Below are 19,860 nucleotides of genomic sequence, written 5' to 3' on the forward strand. Positions count from 1 at the left end.
GATGGGGGCACCACAGGGGGCAGGGGCAACTAATACACCTCCCTCTTTATCGCCCATCCATGGGTGGCGGGGACAATTAACAGATCCCCCTCTATCCCCATCATAGGGGACAATTAACTGACCCCTCTACCATAGAGAGCAGGGGTAATTAACAGACTCCTCTCTACCCCCCATCCATGTGGGGCATGGGCAATTAACAAGACCCCTCGGCCCCTCTGTCCCCCCATCATAGAGGACAGGGGCAATTAACAGATAACCGCTTCCATCTCCATCATGGGGGGGGGTTACAGTTAACAGACTCCCTCTTCTCTGAGCAGAAGCAAAATCAGCCCATAGAGAAGAAAAACCCTCCCCCCGCCTCAGTGCCCTGCTCCCCACCAGGAGCCCCCAGTCCCGTCAGGGCCCGTGCGCTCCCCAGTAGCAGCAGGGACCTGGCCTTAGGGATTCCCCCGCGGGCGGGGCGAGTTGCAGGGGGATCTTGCTGCAGCTGGAGCAGCGCTGCGGCGCAAGCGGCGCTATTTAAAGGGCTCCGGGGGGTAGGTGAGCCCCGCTCAGCGCCCTGCAAGATGCTACCAGTTACCAGCAACCGGGAGCCCCGCGCTCCCTTCAAGCAGCGGAAATGCTTCGGTGAGAGAGGAGCCCCTGGGCGGGTCCCTGCAGGGAGAGACTGGTGAATTCGAGGGTAGGGCGTCCCCTGTGGGGAAGCCCCTGGGCGGACCTCGGGGTGCCCTGCCCTCTTCCCCTCTGTGGGCTCGGAGCGGAGAGGCCCCCACCCCAGGAGCTAAACAAGGGGGCTGGACTGGAGCTCCCCCTGCAGCTGGGGTGCGGAGAGACCTGCTCCGGGCTGGCTGCCTGCCCCTGCCTGCCCCCTCCCCGGCGGGGGGCCGGCCCGGCCCGGATGGTCCCTCTGAGTATCCAGATCTCAATGGGTGCTGCCCGCGCGGGGTCTCTCATGATTTTCGGGGGGCTCTGCTGGGGGAAGCCTTGGCTCGGCCCCCGTGACTGTGACCCTTCTTCCCGGGTCCGCTTCTCATTCCAGCTACCAGGAAACGCGAAGTGGCCGCGGTCCGCTCCAAGTTCCCCAGCAAACTCCCGGTGAGTGGGCAGGGCGACCGCTTGGCGGGAGGAGGTAGGGCGTGGGGGGCGCTTAGTGTGTAGCCTGGGGCCAAGGACACCAGCCACTGCGTGGGAAATAGTCCCTCACCTCTTCTCTCCCCCTCCCCCCCACACTCCGCAGGTGCAGGGAAAGGGTTGTGCCCATCTCAGCAGCGTGGCCTCAGGGAGGGGTGCTGCCTCCCTCCCTTTCCCACGTGTCTGTTTTCCAGGTGATCCTGGAGCGGTACCCCAAGGAGAAGGTGCTGCCAGCATTGGATAGAACCAAGTTCCTGGTCCCTCAGGAGCTGACCATGGGGCAGTTTGTGACCATTATCCGGTAAGAGAAGAGAGGAGGTGTGTGTGTGATTGGAGGTGGGGGTCTGGCTTGGTATTGCACCCTTGGTGTCTGTGCCCCAGGTGCTGCTTCTGTCTCTGATGTGAGACACCATAGGGGGGTGCTGTGACCTGGGCAGTCATTAGCCCCCTTAGGATGCCCCTGGCTGTGTTTCAGGGGTGCCATACAGCTTTGGGAGAGGTGCTACCAAAGGTTAATGCAGAGACTGCAGCTCTCTGAACAGCCCTTTCTTGTTCCAGGATGCCCTGGGTAGGGGACCCCTGTTCTCCTTGGCTACTGTTGTGGGTTAAGTGCAGGGGTGGCTGTGAGCAAGTGCAGGCAATGCCCAGGTAGTCCAGTTCCCCCCTGGGCAGGCAGGCAGTGGGTGCTCTCAGGGGAGACCAGTCAGTGCTTTCCCTTCTTACCTTCAGATGGGACTCAGCTCTCCTGCCTTCTTGCTTCTCCAGGAACAGGATGGCCCTCAGCTCTACCCAGTCGTTCTACTTGCTGGTGGATGGTAGCCGGAGCCTGGTCAGCATGTCACTCACCATGACTGAGGTGTACACACTAAACCGAGATGAGGACGGGTTCCTCTACATGACCTATGCCTCCCAGGAGATGTTTGGCTAAGGCCACTGGTTGCCTCGGACTCCTGCTCTTCTGAGAGGAGCCATTCTTGACCATTCTAATGTTGCTGCTTGGTAAATGGTGTCATCCCACCCCCTCCGGTCAGAGTAGGAATGATATTCCTATCTGGCCAGTGGGGCATCTACCCTGGTTTGCTGAGATGCCAAGGAACCTGCCCATTTCCTTCCTTCCCCAGGTGGGTGCCTGGGTAGACTTGCTTCAAAGGGAAAGATCTGACTCCAGAGTGAGGGCCCCTTTAGCTCAGAGCAAGTGCTTTCACCCTGTGTCATGCGGTGCCCATGGGATGGTCCTTTCTGTGTTGTGGGGATAGTCACACCCACCAGTCTCTTGCACTGGTGCCAGTGTGATTCCCCCTCCCCCCCCCCGTGAGACCAATAGGACCCCATTGCTTAAGGGGTGGTGGTGTAGGACACTGCTCAGTGCTGGCTCAGAGTTCCTGCTGCACCACCTGGGTCTGCTAAAGCCCAGCCTGTTCCCTCTGACCTTGGGATAGAACTCGCATGGTAGTAGCTTTTGGAATAAGAGGAAGTAAACTTATCTTCCAGCAACTTTCCTAGCCCCAATGCTGACCCACCGGAGACCCTTCACCTCCCTGAACAGGGGTGAACCTCCTCCTCGAGGGCAGCCCTAGCTATGGGGTAGACTGGTTCTCTTGTAAGGGAGGCTGAGTGGTGCAGGAGGGAAGGTAATCCTGCACATGGAATAAGCACCGTCTGTCCTTTAGACTGCACATGTGTTCTCTTTAGAAGCATATCCTGTAACCACTAGTTAACCGTTAAACATGTTTCTGTAAATGCTTGTCTGTGTGAAATGGGACTGGCAATCCAATCCAGCATGGCTAAACCACTGCAGTTGCTGAGAGTAATGACTGCACTGAGAGCCACCCTGCCAGGTGCAAGCAGCTCATGCCACCAGTCAGTAGAGAGGCCTGAGGGGAGTGCACTAGTTACAGCTGTATTTAGAGCACATGGTCCCTTGGGCCTGTTATCTTGGTGCAAATAACCTGTCCTGGATGGGAGGTTCTGTGCTGTGGTAACCCTATCCTGGACCCACAACTGCTTAGCAGGCCCCAGTCTGAGCATTGTTTAGCTGGTGCGCTGTACTTTCCTCTCCAGTGCTGCTGGGTTAGTAAAAGCTCCTAGACGCCGTGCTGGAAGCCTGTCTTCATTTCAGACAGATTATAGGCTGCTTTCTGCTGGCGGCTGTCACTGATTCGGCAGTGGGCAAAGGAAAGCTGGGTTAAAAAGGCCTGTGTTATCTAAGCACCCAAAGCTTCTAATGGTGTAGAGCAGGAGCGGGCTGAGATAGCAGCTAGTGTCTTTCCTGCTCCCTACAACATGTGTGCATGTACCAGGACCTCTCCTTCCATTGCTGCTGGGAAGACTGATTTATTGCAGGGAGGGGAAGCATCTGTTCTCATGTTCTGGGAACATGCCTGAGGAGGCTGGAGCATCCACTAAATAGGCAGTTCCTGTTCTGTACCCTGCTCTGGAGTCCCAGTCTGTTGATTGCAGAGACTCCTGCACCAGACAGATGTAAAGAGGGACTTGGAACTGTGTGTGAGAATTTTTCCTCTTCAGAGTTGAGGGGAGTAGAAAAATTTCTTCCTGATTCTCACTTTCCTACAAATTAATTCTCATCTGGGTGGGAGTTCTGCCCCTAGTACAAAGCACCTTGGAGGCCCCCTTTCCATGGCACGAGAGTGATCTTCTTGTGCTGCTTCTGGAGTCTGGCTAAGGCAGGTAGGTGCACAGCAGTTTGAAGCTGGAAATCCCATCAGAAGGGGGGGCTTTAAGGGTCTCCCCTCTGGAGTTGGCCAGAAGCCTGGGTTTGTCCCCCTCCGCTCACCTCATTCTTCTCATGCTATTCTTAGCAGGGTTGAGTAAACTATGGAATCTCACCTCAACCAGCCCTTGTGAGTGGGGCTTGGTGCTGTTCATCTCTAAGGCCCTGCTCCAGACCAACAGTGGCTAAATGACCATATCACCCCACCAACGGGGTTGCCTCAGGCCAACTGCCTGTGTAATAAGGGTAGGAGCCACAAAGACTGAACTCCCTCCTCCACTGTAGGAGTGAATCATGCAGGTTGCGCTGCCGCAGCCTGTCCTGCAGATAAAGGAACTTCTTTGTCGGCCTGAGCCAGAGAGGCCAGAGCTGCAGTGGAGCTGACCCCTCTAATGACACCAAAACGTGCTGGAGAGAAGACCACAGCACAGACAGCGGAAGCACTTGGTGCTAGTTTTACTATTGAACTTTTGTCCTGGGCAGTGACCCCCAACTCCCGGCTTTGTACAGAAATGAGTCCTAGAAGCACTTTCACTCTGGGCTTTATATTTAGAGGATCAAATGATGAGTCAGATAAAAGATGGCTGCTCTGGGCTGTTGGGTTTGGTAGGTGGAGGAGAAGGGCTGATATGAGGACCGTTTAGCAGCACAGCAGCTTCTGGAGTCTGTCCCTCCTGCTGCATTCACTGCTGGGGCAGTGTGGGGGAACAAAGATGTATTGACTGGGAGGGGCAACTTTAGCTTAAAGAGCTAGGGCCATGGGGTGGTCTTGAGCAGTCAGGGGCCCAAATACTGCCATGACACTAAAAACAATAGGAAGCAGAAACTCTTAGCCTGGAACCTTAGGAGGGTTTTCACAAGCAGGTTTCTTGGCTGTAGGCGTTGTCTACCGATCTGCCCTTGCGCCCAAAAGCTCCACAGTTAGCAGCACAGACAAAACTGGTACAAACCATTCCATGCAAATAACCCACCTTTCACCTTTTTGTCCCTTCCTGGGTGGTTTGCAGAAGGGCTAGTTGGCCCTAAAGTCTCATAGCTGCTGGGAACTTAGCCTCTGGGATGTTGGGCTACTCCCTGCTCATTCCTGGGGGGCTGGAAGGGCCACCCGCATTGGTGGGAAACCATTTTTTTTAAAAAACTCACTTTATATCCTCTTGAAAAGAGAACCATGATTTACTTAAAAATACAACCCTAAAAGTGGAGCCTCTGTCTAAGGGGGATTAAGATGAATGAGAGTAACCTTCAAGGAGAGTGTGTCTGTCTGGGCATAAGTATTTATGCTAAGTTAAAAACAACCAAGAGAAGGGGCAGCGCTGGGAGTGGATGGTGGGGGAAGTGAAGGTTGTGTCTCTGCTCAAACTCACTCTGAAGCAATCACTCTAAACCCCTCTCTGTGAAGAGCTCCTGCCCAGGGCGGTAATAACCCTGACAGTCAGATACTGTCCTGGGTCTGACCTCCCACCTGCTGTGACCCACTCTGAGCATAAATATATGTGGAAGTGTTTCCTGGTTAGAATTTAAATTATTCTGATCAATGCAGCTATTTCCAAACTATTTACAAAGCTGGCAGCAGTCCAAGGGGGGAAACGCCAGTGTAGTGTGCCCAGCACAGGTCTACCCTGTATAAGAAATGACAGTGACTCCTTCCGGCAGGCAGGGAGGTGGTACATGTGGCTTGGGCAGGAAGACGACTGATCAAGGGCATGAACCAGAGCAACTGCTGGTTTGGAGTGAGGCCCCTGTTTCTATGGTCGCTGTGGCTCCTGATTAGAGTTCAAAATTCCCTGCTAGCATCTGGGGGGGCCTCACCATACCCCCAACCCATCTCTACAGGAGAGAATCCAAAGGCTTCCCCTGTACTGCTGAGGAGCGTCCGGCTTGTCCTAGATCCCTGGATGGGGTAGATGTGGTTCACTACGAGGGGTTCTCCACGTCCTGTTTACAGCGCTTGGCTGCCAGGTCTTCATTGTGGGCCTTGCGGATGTGCCTGTACAGGTCCCCAGACTGGGTGTAGCTCCGCATGCAGTAGCGGCACTCATAGGGGCGCTCGCGCGTGTGCACAGTGGCATGGCGCCGCAGTGTGTAGGAGCAGGAGAAGGTCTTGCCGCACGTCTTGCAGGTGGGGACATCCTCAGTGAAGATACCGAAGTTGGGGTGTGCCTCATACTCTGGCAGGTACATCTGCTCATGCAGTGGTGGTGTCACCATGTTGGAGTAGCCCTGTCCACCCGGCACTGGGATCATGTGGTAGGGGAGATGCTCCTGTGGAAGGAAGCCGCCCTCTGAGGACACCTCCTCTATGCCACCAGGCTCCTCAAAGCCATCGGGGTGGCGACTGCAGCCCCCAGCTGGCCCCACCTCCACTGTGGGCCTCTGGAAGATGCTCTCCATCCTCATTTCCATGCTCCGCCTCTCCAGCTGCTCCACTGTGTCCGGCTCCTCGTCAGAGATCACAATGGCCTCCACCTTCACTTTGATGGGACCCCTGTCCAGCTCCTTGGGGTAGAAGCCATCTAAGTTGCCCATCCGTGGCTCCACGGCTAAGCTCTCAGGGATGGTTTCCAGGCCGGATGGTGCCTCTGCCACATTGCCTGGGGGAAAGTAGCTGTGGGAGATGGTTTCGGTGGAGCTGCTGGGGCTGGACAGGGAAACGTCTGCAGTGACTGGGGGGAGAGGCCTACCCAAGACGGGGCCACGGGGGGAGTCGCCCTCCATGCCTGGCTGGGTAGTATCTGCCATGTCTGCAGTTGGTGCTGGAGGCTGCTGGGGGCCTGCTTTCTCCAAGGGGTTATTCTTCCACTCCTCCTTCTTGTTCTTTCCTGCCTCACACAGATGCAGAGGTGGTGGCAGGACCTCAGGGCTCTGCAGCTGGCACTTGGAGGTGCTGGGCAGGAACTCAGAGCTGGCTGGGGAGTCCTCCTCCTTCTTAGTGCTGTCAGCCTCTGCCAGTGCCCGTGCCTGCAGCTTCTTCTTGCAGACCTTGACAATGTCATTCATGTGCAGGTAGCTTGCAGCAGCCAGCACATCCTCCACTGGAGTGTCGTTGAAGGCCAGCATGCCCTGGTACATGAACTCCAGCAGCAGCCCGAAGGCTGGTGCTGTGACAATCTCATTGTTGATGCAGACCAGATCCCGCTTGTCCAGCCGCTCCTTGTAGAACATGTGGAAGAAGGTGCTGCAGGAGGCCAGCACGGCCCGGTGTGCTAGGAACTGGGTGTTGCCCACCATGATGGTGCAGTCACAGAGGAAGCCCTGGTGTCGCTGCTCTCGCAGGCTCTGCAGCAAGTGCTTACTGTGGTCAGGGAACTCCATGCTGAAGGGAGGTCAGGAGGATGGAGCAGCAGTTGGCATAACCCTGAGCCCCCTGGGAGTGGGGGGGGAGAGAGAGAATCAGAGTTACCTTGCAGATGAAGGGGGTGAGGAAACATCCCTTCCCCACCAGACTGCCCCATAAGGGGCCCATCCCTCATGCTTCATATCTGTCCCCTTGCTGCCTCAGTCTGAGCTCCGTTCCTTCTTGGGCTCTACTGGGGCCTCACTTGCCCTGCATCTTTCATTATCTGCCCCTTACCCGCCCCCATCCCTTTCCCCTTCAGCCTGTTCCATTGTGGGCCCTCACACCTCATGTTGAGCCTCTCTATCCCACTCCCGCTGCAAAGTACCTTATCCAGAATCTCCTCTTCCTGTGGGCTACAGTAGCCAGAAGCCCCTGCTCCCATCATCCCCCTAGGCAGGGCCCCCGCCCCAGGGTCAAGCTAGAAGCTGGTGCCCCCCAATATTCCCCAGCATTGGCTGTTGGCTAGAGCAGGCAGCCCCCATTCTAGCATGGGTGGCGTGTGTTAACATGGCCCTGTCTCACCTTCCCCTACGTGACCCTGAGATGGGAGAGGAGCCTGCAGGTGTGTTAACCTGGGAGGGGAGAGGGCTGGCGTGGGGGTCTCTGCTCTAGGGATGGGGCCTGGGTGGGGAAGCCTGGGCAGGGAGGAGGTGGTTGCCCCCCACATTACAGCACAAACTAGGCGAGGAGCACTTGGGGGTCCCAGGGGAGGGAGGTCAGGCCAGGGCTGCTCGGAGGGGGGGGGGCAGGCGGGGGGCTGATTGGGGGTTGGGAGGAGCCGGGCTCAGGGGGATCCTAGTTTAGGGGGCTAGGGCCAGAGAGCGCCTGTCTCAGTTGGGGGGAGCTGGGCCGGGGGTCCCGGTGGGGGGGGGGGGGCGGTTCTGGTCCCGCGGGGGGGGGGGGGGGGTGGGGGTCCCGGGGGGGGGGGGGGGGGCCCGTTGGGGTCCCGGGGGGGGGGGGGGGGGCGGGGGGGCCCGGGGGGGGGGGGGGGCGAGGGCGACTAGTCCCGGCTCAGGGGGTTCTTTGCCCCCTAGTCCCCATATCCCCACTCACCACAAAGCCGCGGCCTGAAAGGATCCGCCTACTCCCGCCCCCTGCTGCCTGCCTGTGCCACTTCTCCAACCTCTGCTGCTTGATTGGCTCGGAATCACTGTCAGTCTCCGGTTTCCCCCGAAGATTGGATATCGGCCGCTGTCATTCAATCCCCATTCCTGTCGATTAGTTTGAAGCGCCCGTCCATCAACTCGACTCATCAGTTGATTGGTTTACCATAAAATGTCACGCTCACGCTCTGCCCGCTGACTGGCCGCAGAAATATATTCATCAGCCCTTCGGCCATCTCAACAGGCACTGGTCAGACCCGGGTCCTCCTAATGATTGGTCAACGCCTGGTGTCACTCCAACAGCCCCGTCTGGTGATTGGTGGAATAACCTGGTCCTCCATTTCGTGTGGGGGCGGGACTTCGGTCTCCATAGTAGCCGATGGGGGTGTGCGTGAGGGAGAGGCGGGGTGAGCGCCGCGGGAGCTATACTGTGCTCTCTCGAGGTTGGGCGGCAGAGCAGAACTAGTTTGTTTTCTTGTTATTTGTTCGCGGCGATCCCTCAGCCGTGTTCCCCTCCCCGCCCTGCGCTCCTCACCCTGGCGGGGCGGGGCGGGGTCTCCTCCCCCCTCGGGGTGTCCGTGAAAGTCCCCTCGGGCACCAGGCAGCGGGAGGCAGCCGATACCCGACGGAGTGTCCCGGCCCCTCCGTAGGGGTTCTTGCTCCCCTCCCCCGGGCTGCGGCAGCCGAGGGGCGCCTCCCGCTATGGCCCGGCTGGGGCTCGTGGCGCCTGTCCCCGGAGGGCAGGGAGTCGGCCGCCAGGGGGAGCCGCGCCGCGGGCACGGGCCGGCGCGTTGCCAGCTGTCATTTCAAACCAGCCCCGGGGTTTGAATGTCAACGGGCGCGGGAGCCGGGCCCGCCTCTTCCTTCCCCGCCACTCGCCCGCCCGGCATGAGGAGACGGGGGTCGCTGCGCGCGGGGACTCCCGTGAGGCGCTCCACGCGCCTGGCGCAGAGTAGCGCGGAGGAGACGGTGAGAGCAGGGGGCGCCCGCGCGGGGGGCTTCGAGGGGGCGGGGAGCCCCGCGGGTCGGGCTGGGCGGCCCCGGCTCTGAGCGCGGCCGTTGCCGCCAGGCCCTCAGCGGCTTTTAGGGGCTGGGGGGCAGGCTCCGGCCGGCGGGGCGCCCCCCGACCCAGCCAGCACCACGGCCCCGCGGGGCGCCTCCCCAACCCGGCCGGCGCGTTCGGCTGAGGACTCTGCCCCCCCCCCGAGCAACCTGGCATCGGAGCTCGGCCTGCGGGGCCAGCAATGCCGGGGCTCCTCCCCCCCAGCTGGTGCCGCTCGGTGGGTGACGCGCGCGGTCCGAGGGTTTGTCATCGCGCCAGGACCCCCGAGCGCTGGGCAAGGGCAGAACAGGAAGAGGGGCCCGGGCAAGAAAGAGGCAAGTTGTGGAAAAGCTGCGCTGCTCTAGGCTGTGCCTGCCCGACAGCTCCCCTGCTGTGAGTGACATCCCCGCTTGCTTCAGCGCTGCGTGGGGTTCCACCGGATGGCTGGGTCTGTCGCTGTAAGAAATCCTCCCTTCCAGCAGCCTAGTGAGGTCTGTCCCAAGGCTTAGGTCAGCTTAACTGTCTCCTGCGTGTGACTTGTTCACAACCCGGAGGCGGGCAGCTAGATCAAGCCAAGTTTTAAGTGTAGACCAGGCCTTAGTCTCATGCTAGTAGGCGGTTTATTGTTTAATCCAAAAGAAAATTGAGGTGACTCGATGACAGTCTGTAACTGCTGCACAGGGAGGAGAGTTCTAACAGCAGCTGTCAAAGGCAGAATGCAATCCAATGGTTGGGAGCTGAAGACTCTGACTAGAAGAAAGGCACTTTTAACAGGGGGTGTAATTAACCATTAGAACAATTTACCCAGCCTCATGGTGGATTGCTCATCACCTGCAGTCTTTACATTATGACTGGATGATTTTTCTATTTCTGCTTTCGCTCAACCAGACATTATGGGGTACAGTTGAGTGGGAAGTGATTTTGAAAATTTAAGAGTAAAAACCCTCTTGCACATCAGGCCAAAGTCATTAATTAATTTTTTTTTTTTGCTTTGTGTTAATCAAACTGCTTCCTTCTGAGAATTTTGACTTTTCTTCCTCCACCTTTTTTTCAGTGTAAATGAAGTTACTTTTCAAAACAAAAAACAGAACTTTGTTTTGAGAGTGGGATACTTCAGCAACTTCCCAATTTGTTTTTCCTCCTTGAATTTTTTTTCCCCCATCAGGGCATGAAATTCATTAAACCCAAAACCTTTTCTGGAACAGTTGGAGTTCTGATATTTTTTGGCCAAAGTGTTTTGTTAATAAATCTCCAGCCAGCGCTAGTTCCGGACTTGAGGCAGGAACTGCTGTATAAGGTTCTCTGGCCTGTGCTATGCAGGAGGTCAGTTTACATGAACAGAATGGTCCCTTCTGGCTCTAACATCTGTGACACTGTATTGCCTGGACTCCAGCCAATATCAGGACTCTGCAGAGACAGGTGCTTTGTCAACACACAGCAAGAGCCACTCCCTGCCCTGGAGAGCTCACCCTGTACTCTACTCGACAAAGGCTGGGCGGGGAAACAGAGAGATTTGCCCAAGGTCATGTTTTTGGCAGATCCAGGACTAGACCCTAATCCAGTGACCTAGCCACTAAAACACACTGCCTCCCTATGCCTTGGAGCTCCCCTTGCCATAGTGTTGGAGTGAAAAAAATGTCAGCAATTCACTGAAGGTTTTAAACAGCCTGAATAAAAACCCTCTCTCTGCTCAGAGAGTCAGGTTTCACTTCCTTGTCACTTGTGGTGTCACAAACCCACCAACTCTTCCGTTGCCTGTAGAGCCACTGCAGGTGGGCGAGGACTGAAGTATTAAGATAAAAAAAAGCAAGGAAAAGTGACCAAAGTTCATTTTACAAAGAAAACATCCCTCTGTGCCAAGAACAAGCTTTCAGCCCCAAGGGGCAATTTCTTACCTGGGATTTGGAGTTACCTTGGGGGAAGTCTCTCACCCAGCACCATTATGGGACTATACTGGAGAGAGGTTTGGGCACCTGGTGTCCTCTCCCTCCTGATGGTTTATTACCCTGAGGCACAGGGTCTCGCTGTTCTAAATCCAGTATTGCCAACCCCAAAACCACTAACCAATCAAGAGGCAGGCCAGGTAGCAGGGTTACACAGTCTGGCTTCAGGCCCTGCCACTGTCTCAGTTTTTCTTCCATCTCACATCAAACCACCCACCACAGCTGGTGTTTTCACAGTATTGCTCTTCTAGGGGTGGTTTAGTACTATAAAACCTCCCCCTTCTTTCAGTTTATCTGGGCTTTCGCTTGCTTATAGCAGTTCAGCCCTCCTAATAAGCTTCTATTCCCTGCAATTTAGACTTATTCCTCAACAAATACATATGCCCTACCCAGCCACTCTGTGGCTGCCCCTTATGTTCCCCAGCAGGCCTGGTTTCTAGTTACATGCCATTGTCAGGGTCCCCTGGTGTCATTCCCTTCACCTGGGGAAGTGGGCTAAGTTTAGCACAAGTGAGGCTGAGCCCCTCCTCCCCCTTAAAGGACCAGTTCACCTCTGACCAGCCCCAAGAAATAATGAAATTTAAAAACAAGAATAAATGTATGTTCCTTTTCATTTGAGCTTTTAGGGTCATGCCCAGGACACACCTAGGGACTGTTAGGAGCATACCTGGGTCATGTTTTCAAGCTTTTCTCTGCAATCACGAGGGCTAGAAACTTATTCTTTTTTAAGGGCAAGCTGCAATTCTTACAGGAGCTGAGGCTTTAGGTAAAGTGCCAAATGTAATGAGGATTAACAGCGCTGTAAACTACAATCCCTTGTTAATTTGTAATCTCTGATGAAATTGAGCCTGCAGATGTGGGCAGCTCCCAGCGTCAGTGTCCAGCTCCTATTCTACCTGGGAGAGGAATATTAACCAGGGCCCCACACTCCTCTACAGGTCCTGAGCAAGGTGCCCAGTGCTGAGGGAGGGAGCTTTCCCCTCGTTCTGCAGCCCCGGGCCAGCATCAAGGCCCACAAACTGCATCTTACTTCGGCCCGGGATCCATCGCCCACTCCAGCCAGTGATCCTACCCCCGTGCCAGCCATGGAGCCCTCGGCTGGGTCAGCCCTGGAGCCCTTGCCAATATTAACCAGGGAGCCTCCACTGCCCCAGCTCAAGGATGAACCCACCAGGACTGCGATGAAGAGAGGCCTCTCCCGGAAGCCAGCAGCAAGGCTGGAGGCTTCCAGGAGCAATAGATGGGTGGCACTGGACCAAGATGCCCACTTGGTGAGTCGCTCTGTCTTGTCTGTGCTGGTTTGCATGTCTGGGTCTGGAGTGATCCCTTCCCCCATTCTCCCTCACCCCTAGCTGTTACTGGTGGGTTAGCCCCTCCCAGTGCTCCACAGGGATAGGACGTTTGGTGCTGTACAGACTATGCAGATGGGCCGCTGTCTCCATTAGCCCCATGTAGCGTCTCTCAGGGACTGTGCAGCCTCTGGCAGAGCTGATATCTAGCTATTTTTGTTTCCCTTCCAGTCACCCTATGTGAGGCTGAAGAGGCTGCAGATCTCAGAGGAGGATGAAGAAAAGGAGGAGCTTTTCCCCACCCGAAGTGAGAGCTCAGGGGAGAAAGAGGTAATGTGGTCCCTTCCTTCTCTAGCCCCTATGCCTCAGCCATCCTGGATTTCCCCCTAGAGGTGAGAGGGGTGTTCTGTGTCCACAGTCCCTTCTGCTGAGGCTGCCCACAATGGGACCAGTCAGGAACAGTTGTGCTGGGGACATCTGCCTGATGGACTGGGGTCAGCAAACAGCTATCAGATTAGAATGGGTTTCAGTCACTACTGATCTGGGGCTGGATCGGAGCCAGCACCCCCTAGAGAGAAAAGGCCCCGTGTCCCATTCCCCAGCCTCCTGAGCCAACCAGTCCTCCCTGATGCTGAGGCTGGATCGGAGCTGATGCCTTCTAGCAGCAAAAGGCCCCATCTCCCACACCCGACCTGACTGAGCCAGCCAATCCCTATGCACTGGGACTGGATCAGAGCTGGGGCGCTTTATCAGTGAAAGCCCCATATCCCATTCCCTGCCCCCCCGAGCCCTGTAGCTCCATGGACAGTCTGGCCCTCCCATGAGTAATAGGGGTCTTGGGTTGTGGCTCTTGCTGATGCTACCCAGCCCACTCTAGGTGGGGCGTGGAGCAGCCTCACTGTGGCTGGCTAGCAGACCCTCACATTAGGCACAGGTAGTGGCTGATCCCAGGTCTCAGGCTCTGCAGCCCCCCCGCCCCAACTTGTACCCCTCTATTGCTCAGTGCTGTTTTAGGCCATTCTTATCCTTGCACCAGAGGGACAATGCTTGGGGACTGGGGGCTGCCTCTCTCTCAACCAGGCTAAGGACCACCCTTTGGCTTGGCTGTCTCCCACTGCAGAAGCTGAACCTGGACTGGCAAGAGTTCAGAGATGAGAGAGCCCAACTGCAGGTGCTGGAGACTGCACTGCTTGGCTCAGAGACAGCCACTGTCACGGAGATCATGGCCCCCAGGCTGCAGGGCAAAGCGGCCAGCAACACCCCCAGGCTGCAGGGCACAGCTGTCTGGCTGCAAGGCGGGGCGGCCAGCAGTCTCCCTAGGCTACAGGGTGGGGTCCCCAGGTTGCAGGACAGGGCGCAGATCAGCACGCCCAGGTGGCAGAGTGCAGCTCCCAGACTGCGGAGTGTGGCACCTGGGACTCCAGTTCTGACAGAGACAGATACTCCCAGGGTGCGGCACGTTGCCCATGGAACACCGAGCTTGGCGATGTGGACAGAAACTGCAGCACTCAGGTCACCAGCTCCCAGACCCAAGAACCCAGGGAAGCCGAGCAAGGTAAAGGAGAGATCCACACCTCTGCACTGGAGTGTCCAGGTAGTCTATGTGCTGAGCTCCCTGCTCCATGTCTAGTTGTAGTACCAGGCTCCCTTCCTTGCCCCCCCACACTGGGTGCCTAACTTAGTCTCCCTTTAAACAGCTGACCCATTTCCTGACAGCCATGGCAGCTCCCCTCAGAGCCATACCCTAATGCCACAGGCAGGGAAGTAAGAGCACAGAGTTGCTTTCTCACACTGGCTGGGGGGCAGTCTCGGCTTGTGGGAGGGCATCATTGGCTCAACCGCTGCTGAATGGAACATTCCCTGCCATGGAGAGCACTGTGCTCAGCAACCTTTCTCTGCACTGCAGCATCGGGTTCTGAACACTACTACTTGGAAGAGAGCAGAGCTGGTCCAGCCAGCCCCCGTCCTGTCCCTGGAAGGGTTGGATGGACACAGATATGGGTCCTTGTCCATATGGACACAGATATGGGCTCCTGGAGAAGTGTCCCTTTGTTATGTTGGTTCCTGCCCAGGCAGGGCTCCCCACTAAGCGCTATTCTCTCTCGTTAGCATTTCCTTTTCTCCTCCACCTGCTGCATCCTTCTTCCCTTCCTGCTCATCTTGGGCTTCTCTGGTTGGTTCCTGTGGGAGCACAGCAGCCCTGTCTCTGTCCTGGGGTTGATGGAGCAGTGGAAGCTGGGCTGGAGCCATGTCGCCAGCTTGTGGAGAGAGCCAGAGGAGGAATGCAGCCCACAGTGCAGGTAAGGGATCCTGCAGGGGGCAGGCTGTTATATGGAGGTGGTGGGCAGTAGCACATAGTGACAGCACAGACTCTGCAGGCGGTAGCAGATGGCTGTGCTTGGTCTTGGACTCAGCAGATGCTTGGAGTGGAAGGGAGCTGGATTTTGCTCTGGTCTCTGCTTGTCCTGGCAAGTACTGATGCCCTCACTACCACTGTTGAGGTGTCCATCTCCTAACCCTGCCCATCTCTCCTTTCTCTCTGTGGCTGCTGCAGTTTGGTGCTGGTGGAAAGCATCCCTGTGGGCCTGGATTACAAACACTCCAACTCCCGCCACCTCCCCATTTTCCAGGCCTGGATGGACCTGTTGGATGCTGCCAACCGCTCTGTGGACATCGCAGCTTTCTACTTCACTCTCCGGGACTCAGACATGCAGGAGGAAGAACCCTCATCCTGGCAGGTGGGCTCGGCACAAGTGGAGGAAGCCCTTATCAGTTCCTGTTCTGGGATGAGAGGGAAGGAAGGGGTTGCTAAGCCATAACACTCATGCTGCTCCCTGCAGGGCAGGCAGGTGTTGGAGAAGCTGCGGGACCTGCCTTCTCGGGGGGTGAAGCTCAACATTGCTGTGAATAGCCCCCAGAAGTCTGACCGGGACACCGAGGAGCTGGCCAGCAAAGGTAACATAGGGGTTGGGACAGCCCCCGAGCCCGGGTGGGGATAGGGGCATGAGGGGAAGTGTCAGCCCTAGGAAAGGGGCAGACAAGACCCCACCCAGCTGTGCTGGGATAGCCAGGCTGAGAGAAGCGGGAAAGGATGTCTCTGTGTGATAGCCACTGTTCTGCTGGTGCCCCCTGCAGGTGCAGATGTAAAGTATGTGGAGTTGGAGCGCCTGACTGGAGGAATTGTGCACACCAAGTTCTGGGTGGTGGATGGCAAGCACGTCTACATTGGCAGCGCCAACATGGACTGGCGCTCGCTGACACAGGTACCACAGCGGGTAAAGGGCAGACAGAGGGGAGGTTACTCACAGGGATTGGCACTCGGGAGGGTGTCGAAAGCGGGGAGGTGTGCTCACAGGGACTGGTGCTCACTGACACAGGTACTGCAGGGGGCACGCAGGGGGACTGAGTGCTCACAGGGACTGGAGCTCACTCTCCTGGGTCCCTGTGGGGCAGGGTTAGGACTGGAGCTGGGGCTCATGTTGGAGTTGGGCATTGGGCAGTGTGGCTGGCTGCCCACTGGGGCTGCACTCACTCTCCTGGGGTTTAGAGTTCAGCCTGGGGCTCCTGTTGGAGCTGGGGCAAGGTCATGTTTGCTGTGTGGCTGTTCCCAAACAGCTCTTCCTTTCAGGTAAAGGAGCTGGGTGCTGTGCTCTACAACTGCAGCTGTGTGGCTGGTGACCTGCACCGGATCTTCGCCATGTACCGTGCATTGGGAGGGCAGGGGGCCTCACTCCCGACGGTGTGGCCGGCTTATGTCTCCGCGAAGTCCAGCCTCAGCCGCCCCCTGAAGCTGCAGCTCAATGGCAGCAGTGCAGAACTGTACCTCTCCGTAAGTGTCCAAGTAGGCTCTGTCGGGTCAGGCAGCAAATCGTGGCTGCTTCCTGGACTCTGGGGCTGGCCTGGATGGCTCTCCAGTGCATGGGGGGCAGCCACCTAGGACTCTCTGCCAGGGGCCTCTCCCTGTCTCAGGAGGCCCTGTTACTCGCTCCCCAGAGTCTGTGCTGTGGCACACACTGACCCTGAGGGGTTCTGGGCCCCAGAAGGCCCCGTCATTCGCTCCTGGATTGTGTGCTGACACACGTCCTGCCTGTTTCTGTATCTGTGTTTGTTTGTATTGCAGAGCTCCCCTCCCGCCCTCTGCTCCACTGGCCGTACCCCAGACCTCACAGCCATTGTCAGCACCATCCAGGATGCCCAGGCCTTTGTCTACATCTCGGTGATGGACTATGTGCCCCAGTGCACCTTCTGCCAGCCTAAGAGGTGGGGGCCACAGGATGTGCAGGCTGAAGGTGGGGTTCAGGCAGTCAGCTCCCCTGACATTGTCTCTTCTAGACACAGCTGGGAATCCTGTGCTATCCTCCCCCATGAGGCTGGCAGCAGGGACAACCTGGGCTCTGCAGACAGTAAGGATGGGGAGGAGAGATGGAGGGCCAGACACAGGCTGGCACTAGTGAATGTCAGATAAATGGCTGGGGGTGGGCAAGGTGGGGTGCTGTTATTGGGGAGCTGGGCAGATGGGGGGGTGGGTGGGCTGGGCCATGACCTGGGGACTGGGCTGGTTGGGGAGAGGGGAGGGCAGTTGGGTGGCTCTGACCCAGAGGGTGGGGAGTTGGGAGACCATGGCCTGAGGGCTGGGACCCGGGGGCTGAGCAGTTGTGAGGCTGTGGCCCAGGGTCTTGGCATTTGGGGGGTTGGGGGGCTGTTGTATGTGAGGTGTGCTGTCCCCTGACCTGGTCTCCTTGGGCTGCCCTCCAGGTTCTGGCCGGTCATTGATGATGCGCTGCGTGCTGCGGCCTGCAACAGGCACGTGAAGGTGAGGTTGCTCATTAGCTGCTGGCAGCACTCGGACCAGTCCATGTTCCTGTTCCTGGAGTCGCTCAGTGTCCTCAGCCGGGAGCCTCTGGGCTGCCCGATCGAAGTGGTGAGTCCTGGAGTGGTGCAGGAATAGGGACCTGAAGTGCCTGGGGCTGGGGCTGGCTGGGGGACCGTTCCACTCCATGACTCAGCCCAGGGGCCACCTGGTAGGAAGTTCTCTCTATGTCAGTGCCTTGCATTGGCAAGGGGTCACAGATTACCTGTGTAATCTTTTTTCAACCTTTGTGTTGAAAAGTTCCCAATTAATATTAAGTTGTTAAAGCTAAATTGCAATAAAACCATCTTAGTTTTCAGTTTTGAGCCTCTAGTCAATTACAGAAAATTTATTTAGTAGAGGACCACTAGGTGACACTTTGAATGCTACAACCAAACTTTATTAAAAAGAAAAATCCTTAGATAAGCAAACAGGCATGCCATTATCACTTACACAGTACTACAGTCTTAGGCCAGGTCTACACTATAAACTCACATTGGAATAATTACGTTGCTCATCCAGGGTTGTGTCCTTGCTAACGCTTATTTTCTCATAAGATGGTATCTCCAGCTTATCTCTAACTTTCTCACACTAGCAATGTCAGTTTCCCATACTCCTCTACACTTAGGTTTTGGGCCTAAGTTAGCTTAACTTTTACTTATTTCTTAACCTAAACCATCCTTTGTAGGTTATACCAGGACATGCTAGACCTGTAGGCTCAAAGGTGACTTTGTGTTTGTCTCTTTCAGAAACTCTTTGTTGTCTCCACGTCGGTTGAGGAGAAACAGATTCCCTTCTCCCGTGTCAACCACAACAAGTACATGGTGACCGACCGCCTAGCCTACATTGGTGTGTGCCTCCCCAGCTATGGGGTGGGGGATCAGCCCAAGGGTCTGGAATCATGGGCTAAGCAGGCCAGAGAAGCCATCACTGGGACCAGTTACAGCATTTCAAAGTCCAGTGATGGGTGGGAGTTTTGGGAGCCAAGACTCCTGGGTTCTTCCCCAGAACTGGGAGGGGAGTGGGGTTCAGTGGGTTAGAGCAGAGAAGGGGTGTTAGCCACGATTGGGCCCCTGAATGAGTCAGTGTTGATTCCCTGCAGACTTGATGTTTGCTCCTCTCTTGGCAGGCACCTCAAACTGGTCTGAGGATTACTTCACCAACACTGCAGGGGTGGGGCTGGTCGTCAACCAGAGTGAGGCTGCTCCTGGGGTTACGCAGCTCACCCTGCGGGAGCAGCTAGAAGCTGTGTTCCATCGAGACTGGAGCTCTCCCTACTCACAGCCACTCAGCCCCAAGCCCAGCTGTGCCACCAAGAACTGAGAGCAGTTCCCCGCCCGAATGCTGGGCCAGGCCCAGGACCTCTCCTCAGCTGGATGTACATATGCAGCCTCCCTTGGAAATCCAGCGCTATGGCAGCTTGCACCAGACTGCTTCTGCTCCCCCCTGCTCCGGGAGGGATCCCACTAGCCGAAGAAGGACCAGTGCAGGCAGCAGCAATGAAACACCTGAGGGGGCCCTGGATGCCAGCATGTGACTTGTCAGCACTAGTGCCGTGGTGCTTGCCTCCTGGCTACACTCTGAAGCTGGAGGTGTGGGGCCCTGGCACGTGGACATTAACTAAATCTCAGGCATAGGCACCAACTTGGTGGGTGCTCTCGTGCTCAAGCACCGACAGAAAAAAAAAATAGGGGGTGCTCAGCACCCACCAGCCATAGCTATTGGCTGGGGCCCATGGCTGGCCACCGAACAGCTCTTCGGCAACTAACGGGAGGCACTCCGGGAAGGGTAAAGAGGACAAGCAGCTGGCAAGGGAGTCTCGGGGGGGAGGGGTGGATCGGGGGAGAAGCAAGCAGCGAGAAAAACAACTCAGTGCCTATGGTCTCAGGGTCTAAAACCCTCTCCCAGAAGGGATGGGCACCTTCACAGGGAGAGGAGCTAGCCTTAAATTTTATTTGGGAACTGAAATTCTCCAGTTTCATGACGGGTATTTTTTTTAGGTGGGTCCCACTTACAGGTGCTGGATTGGAACTTGCTTCCTGCACTCAGGGCTGGGGGAGGAAAATAGGTCTTGGGGAAGTGGCGGGAAGAATTAGGAACAAAAGTAGTTCATAGGCTGCAAGCCAGTGCAAAGTGGCACTGCCCCAGGGCTGAATGGAGGGGCTGGTTGCAGCAGTGCCCCAGGGCTAGATGTGGCTTGCTGTATTGCAGGGGCCTGGGCCCTTGTCCTGTGCCCTGCCAGCTGTGATGCCATTTTAGCGGTTGAACCGATGCAGATTTAGAGAATACAGTTTGGTGTGGGGAGAGTGATACAGCCAGCACCGAGAGCTGGGTGCTACAGCTGTGGCCATAGGGGCTAGAGGAACAAAGACCCACAGCCACCTAAAGGCACTTAAATGCAAAATGTCTGTCCCTTGACCACAGGGTCTTGGTCT

General features: G+C 56.6%; 3 protein-coding genes across 6 annotated transcripts; 2 read left to right on the forward strand and 1 right to left on the reverse strand.

Annotated features, from left to right (window-relative positions):
* Window positions 1-430: 430 nt before the first annotated feature.
* Window positions 431-3,178, forward strand: LOC117879785 (microtubule-associated proteins 1A/1B light chain 3C-like). Its single transcript, XM_034775081.1, has 4 exons — window positions 431-627; window positions 1,040-1,095; window positions 1,326-1,432; window positions 1,897-3,178. The coding sequence occupies exons 1-4, from the start codon at window positions 567-569 to the stop codon at window positions 2,057-2,059; spliced, it is 387 nt and encodes a 128-aa protein (XP_034630972.1). The 5' UTR covers window positions 431-566; the 3' UTR covers window positions 2,060-3,178.
* Window positions 3,179-4,317: 1,139 nt separating this feature from the next.
* ZBTB3 (zinc finger and BTB domain containing 3) lies at window positions 4,318-8,699 on the reverse strand. The gene is made up of 2 exons (XM_034775080.1): window positions 8,253-8,699; window positions 4,318-7,226 (listed from the first exon to the last, which is right to left on the reverse strand). The coding sequence occupies exon 2, from the start codon at window positions 7,172-7,174 to the stop codon at window positions 5,777-5,779; it is 1,398 nt and encodes a 465-aa protein (XP_034630971.1). The 5' UTR covers window positions 7,175-7,226; window positions 8,253-8,699; the 3' UTR covers window positions 4,318-5,776.
* Window positions 8,661-19,522, forward strand: LOC117879781 (5'-3' exonuclease PLD3-like). Of its 4 annotated transcripts, none has more exons than XM_034775077.1 (13): window positions 8,661-8,745; window positions 12,226-12,558; window positions 12,808-12,906; window positions 13,697-14,170; window positions 14,686-14,876; window positions 15,131-15,314; window positions 15,417-15,531; window positions 15,712-15,839; window positions 16,205-16,405; window positions 16,697-16,836; window positions 17,332-17,497; window positions 18,175-18,274; window positions 18,555-19,522. In XM_034775077.1, exons 2-13 carry the CDS (start codon window positions 12,373-12,375, stop codon window positions 18,746-18,748), a joined length of 2,178 nt encoding a protein of 725 aa, XP_034630968.1. In that variant the 5' UTR covers window positions 8,661-8,745; window positions 12,226-12,372; the 3' UTR covers window positions 18,749-19,522. The 4 variants fall into 4 exon arrangements, with proteins under 4 accessions (XP_034630968.1, XP_034630967.1, XP_034630965.1 ...); XM_034775076.1 differs by lacking the exon at window positions 8,661-8,745 and adding an exon at window positions 8,754-9,271 and having other exon boundaries at window positions 17,332-17,389; XM_034775074.1 differs by lacking the exon at window positions 8,661-8,745 and adding an exon at window positions 8,755-9,271.
* Window positions 19,523-19,860: the final 338 nt, after the last annotated feature.

This window comes from Trachemys scripta, chromosome 7 (assembly GCF_013100865.1).
Source record: "Trachemys scripta elegans isolate TJP31775 chromosome 7, CAS_Tse_1.0, whole genome shotgun sequence".
NCBI lineage: Eukaryota > Metazoa > Chordata > Testudines > Emydidae > Trachemys > Trachemys scripta.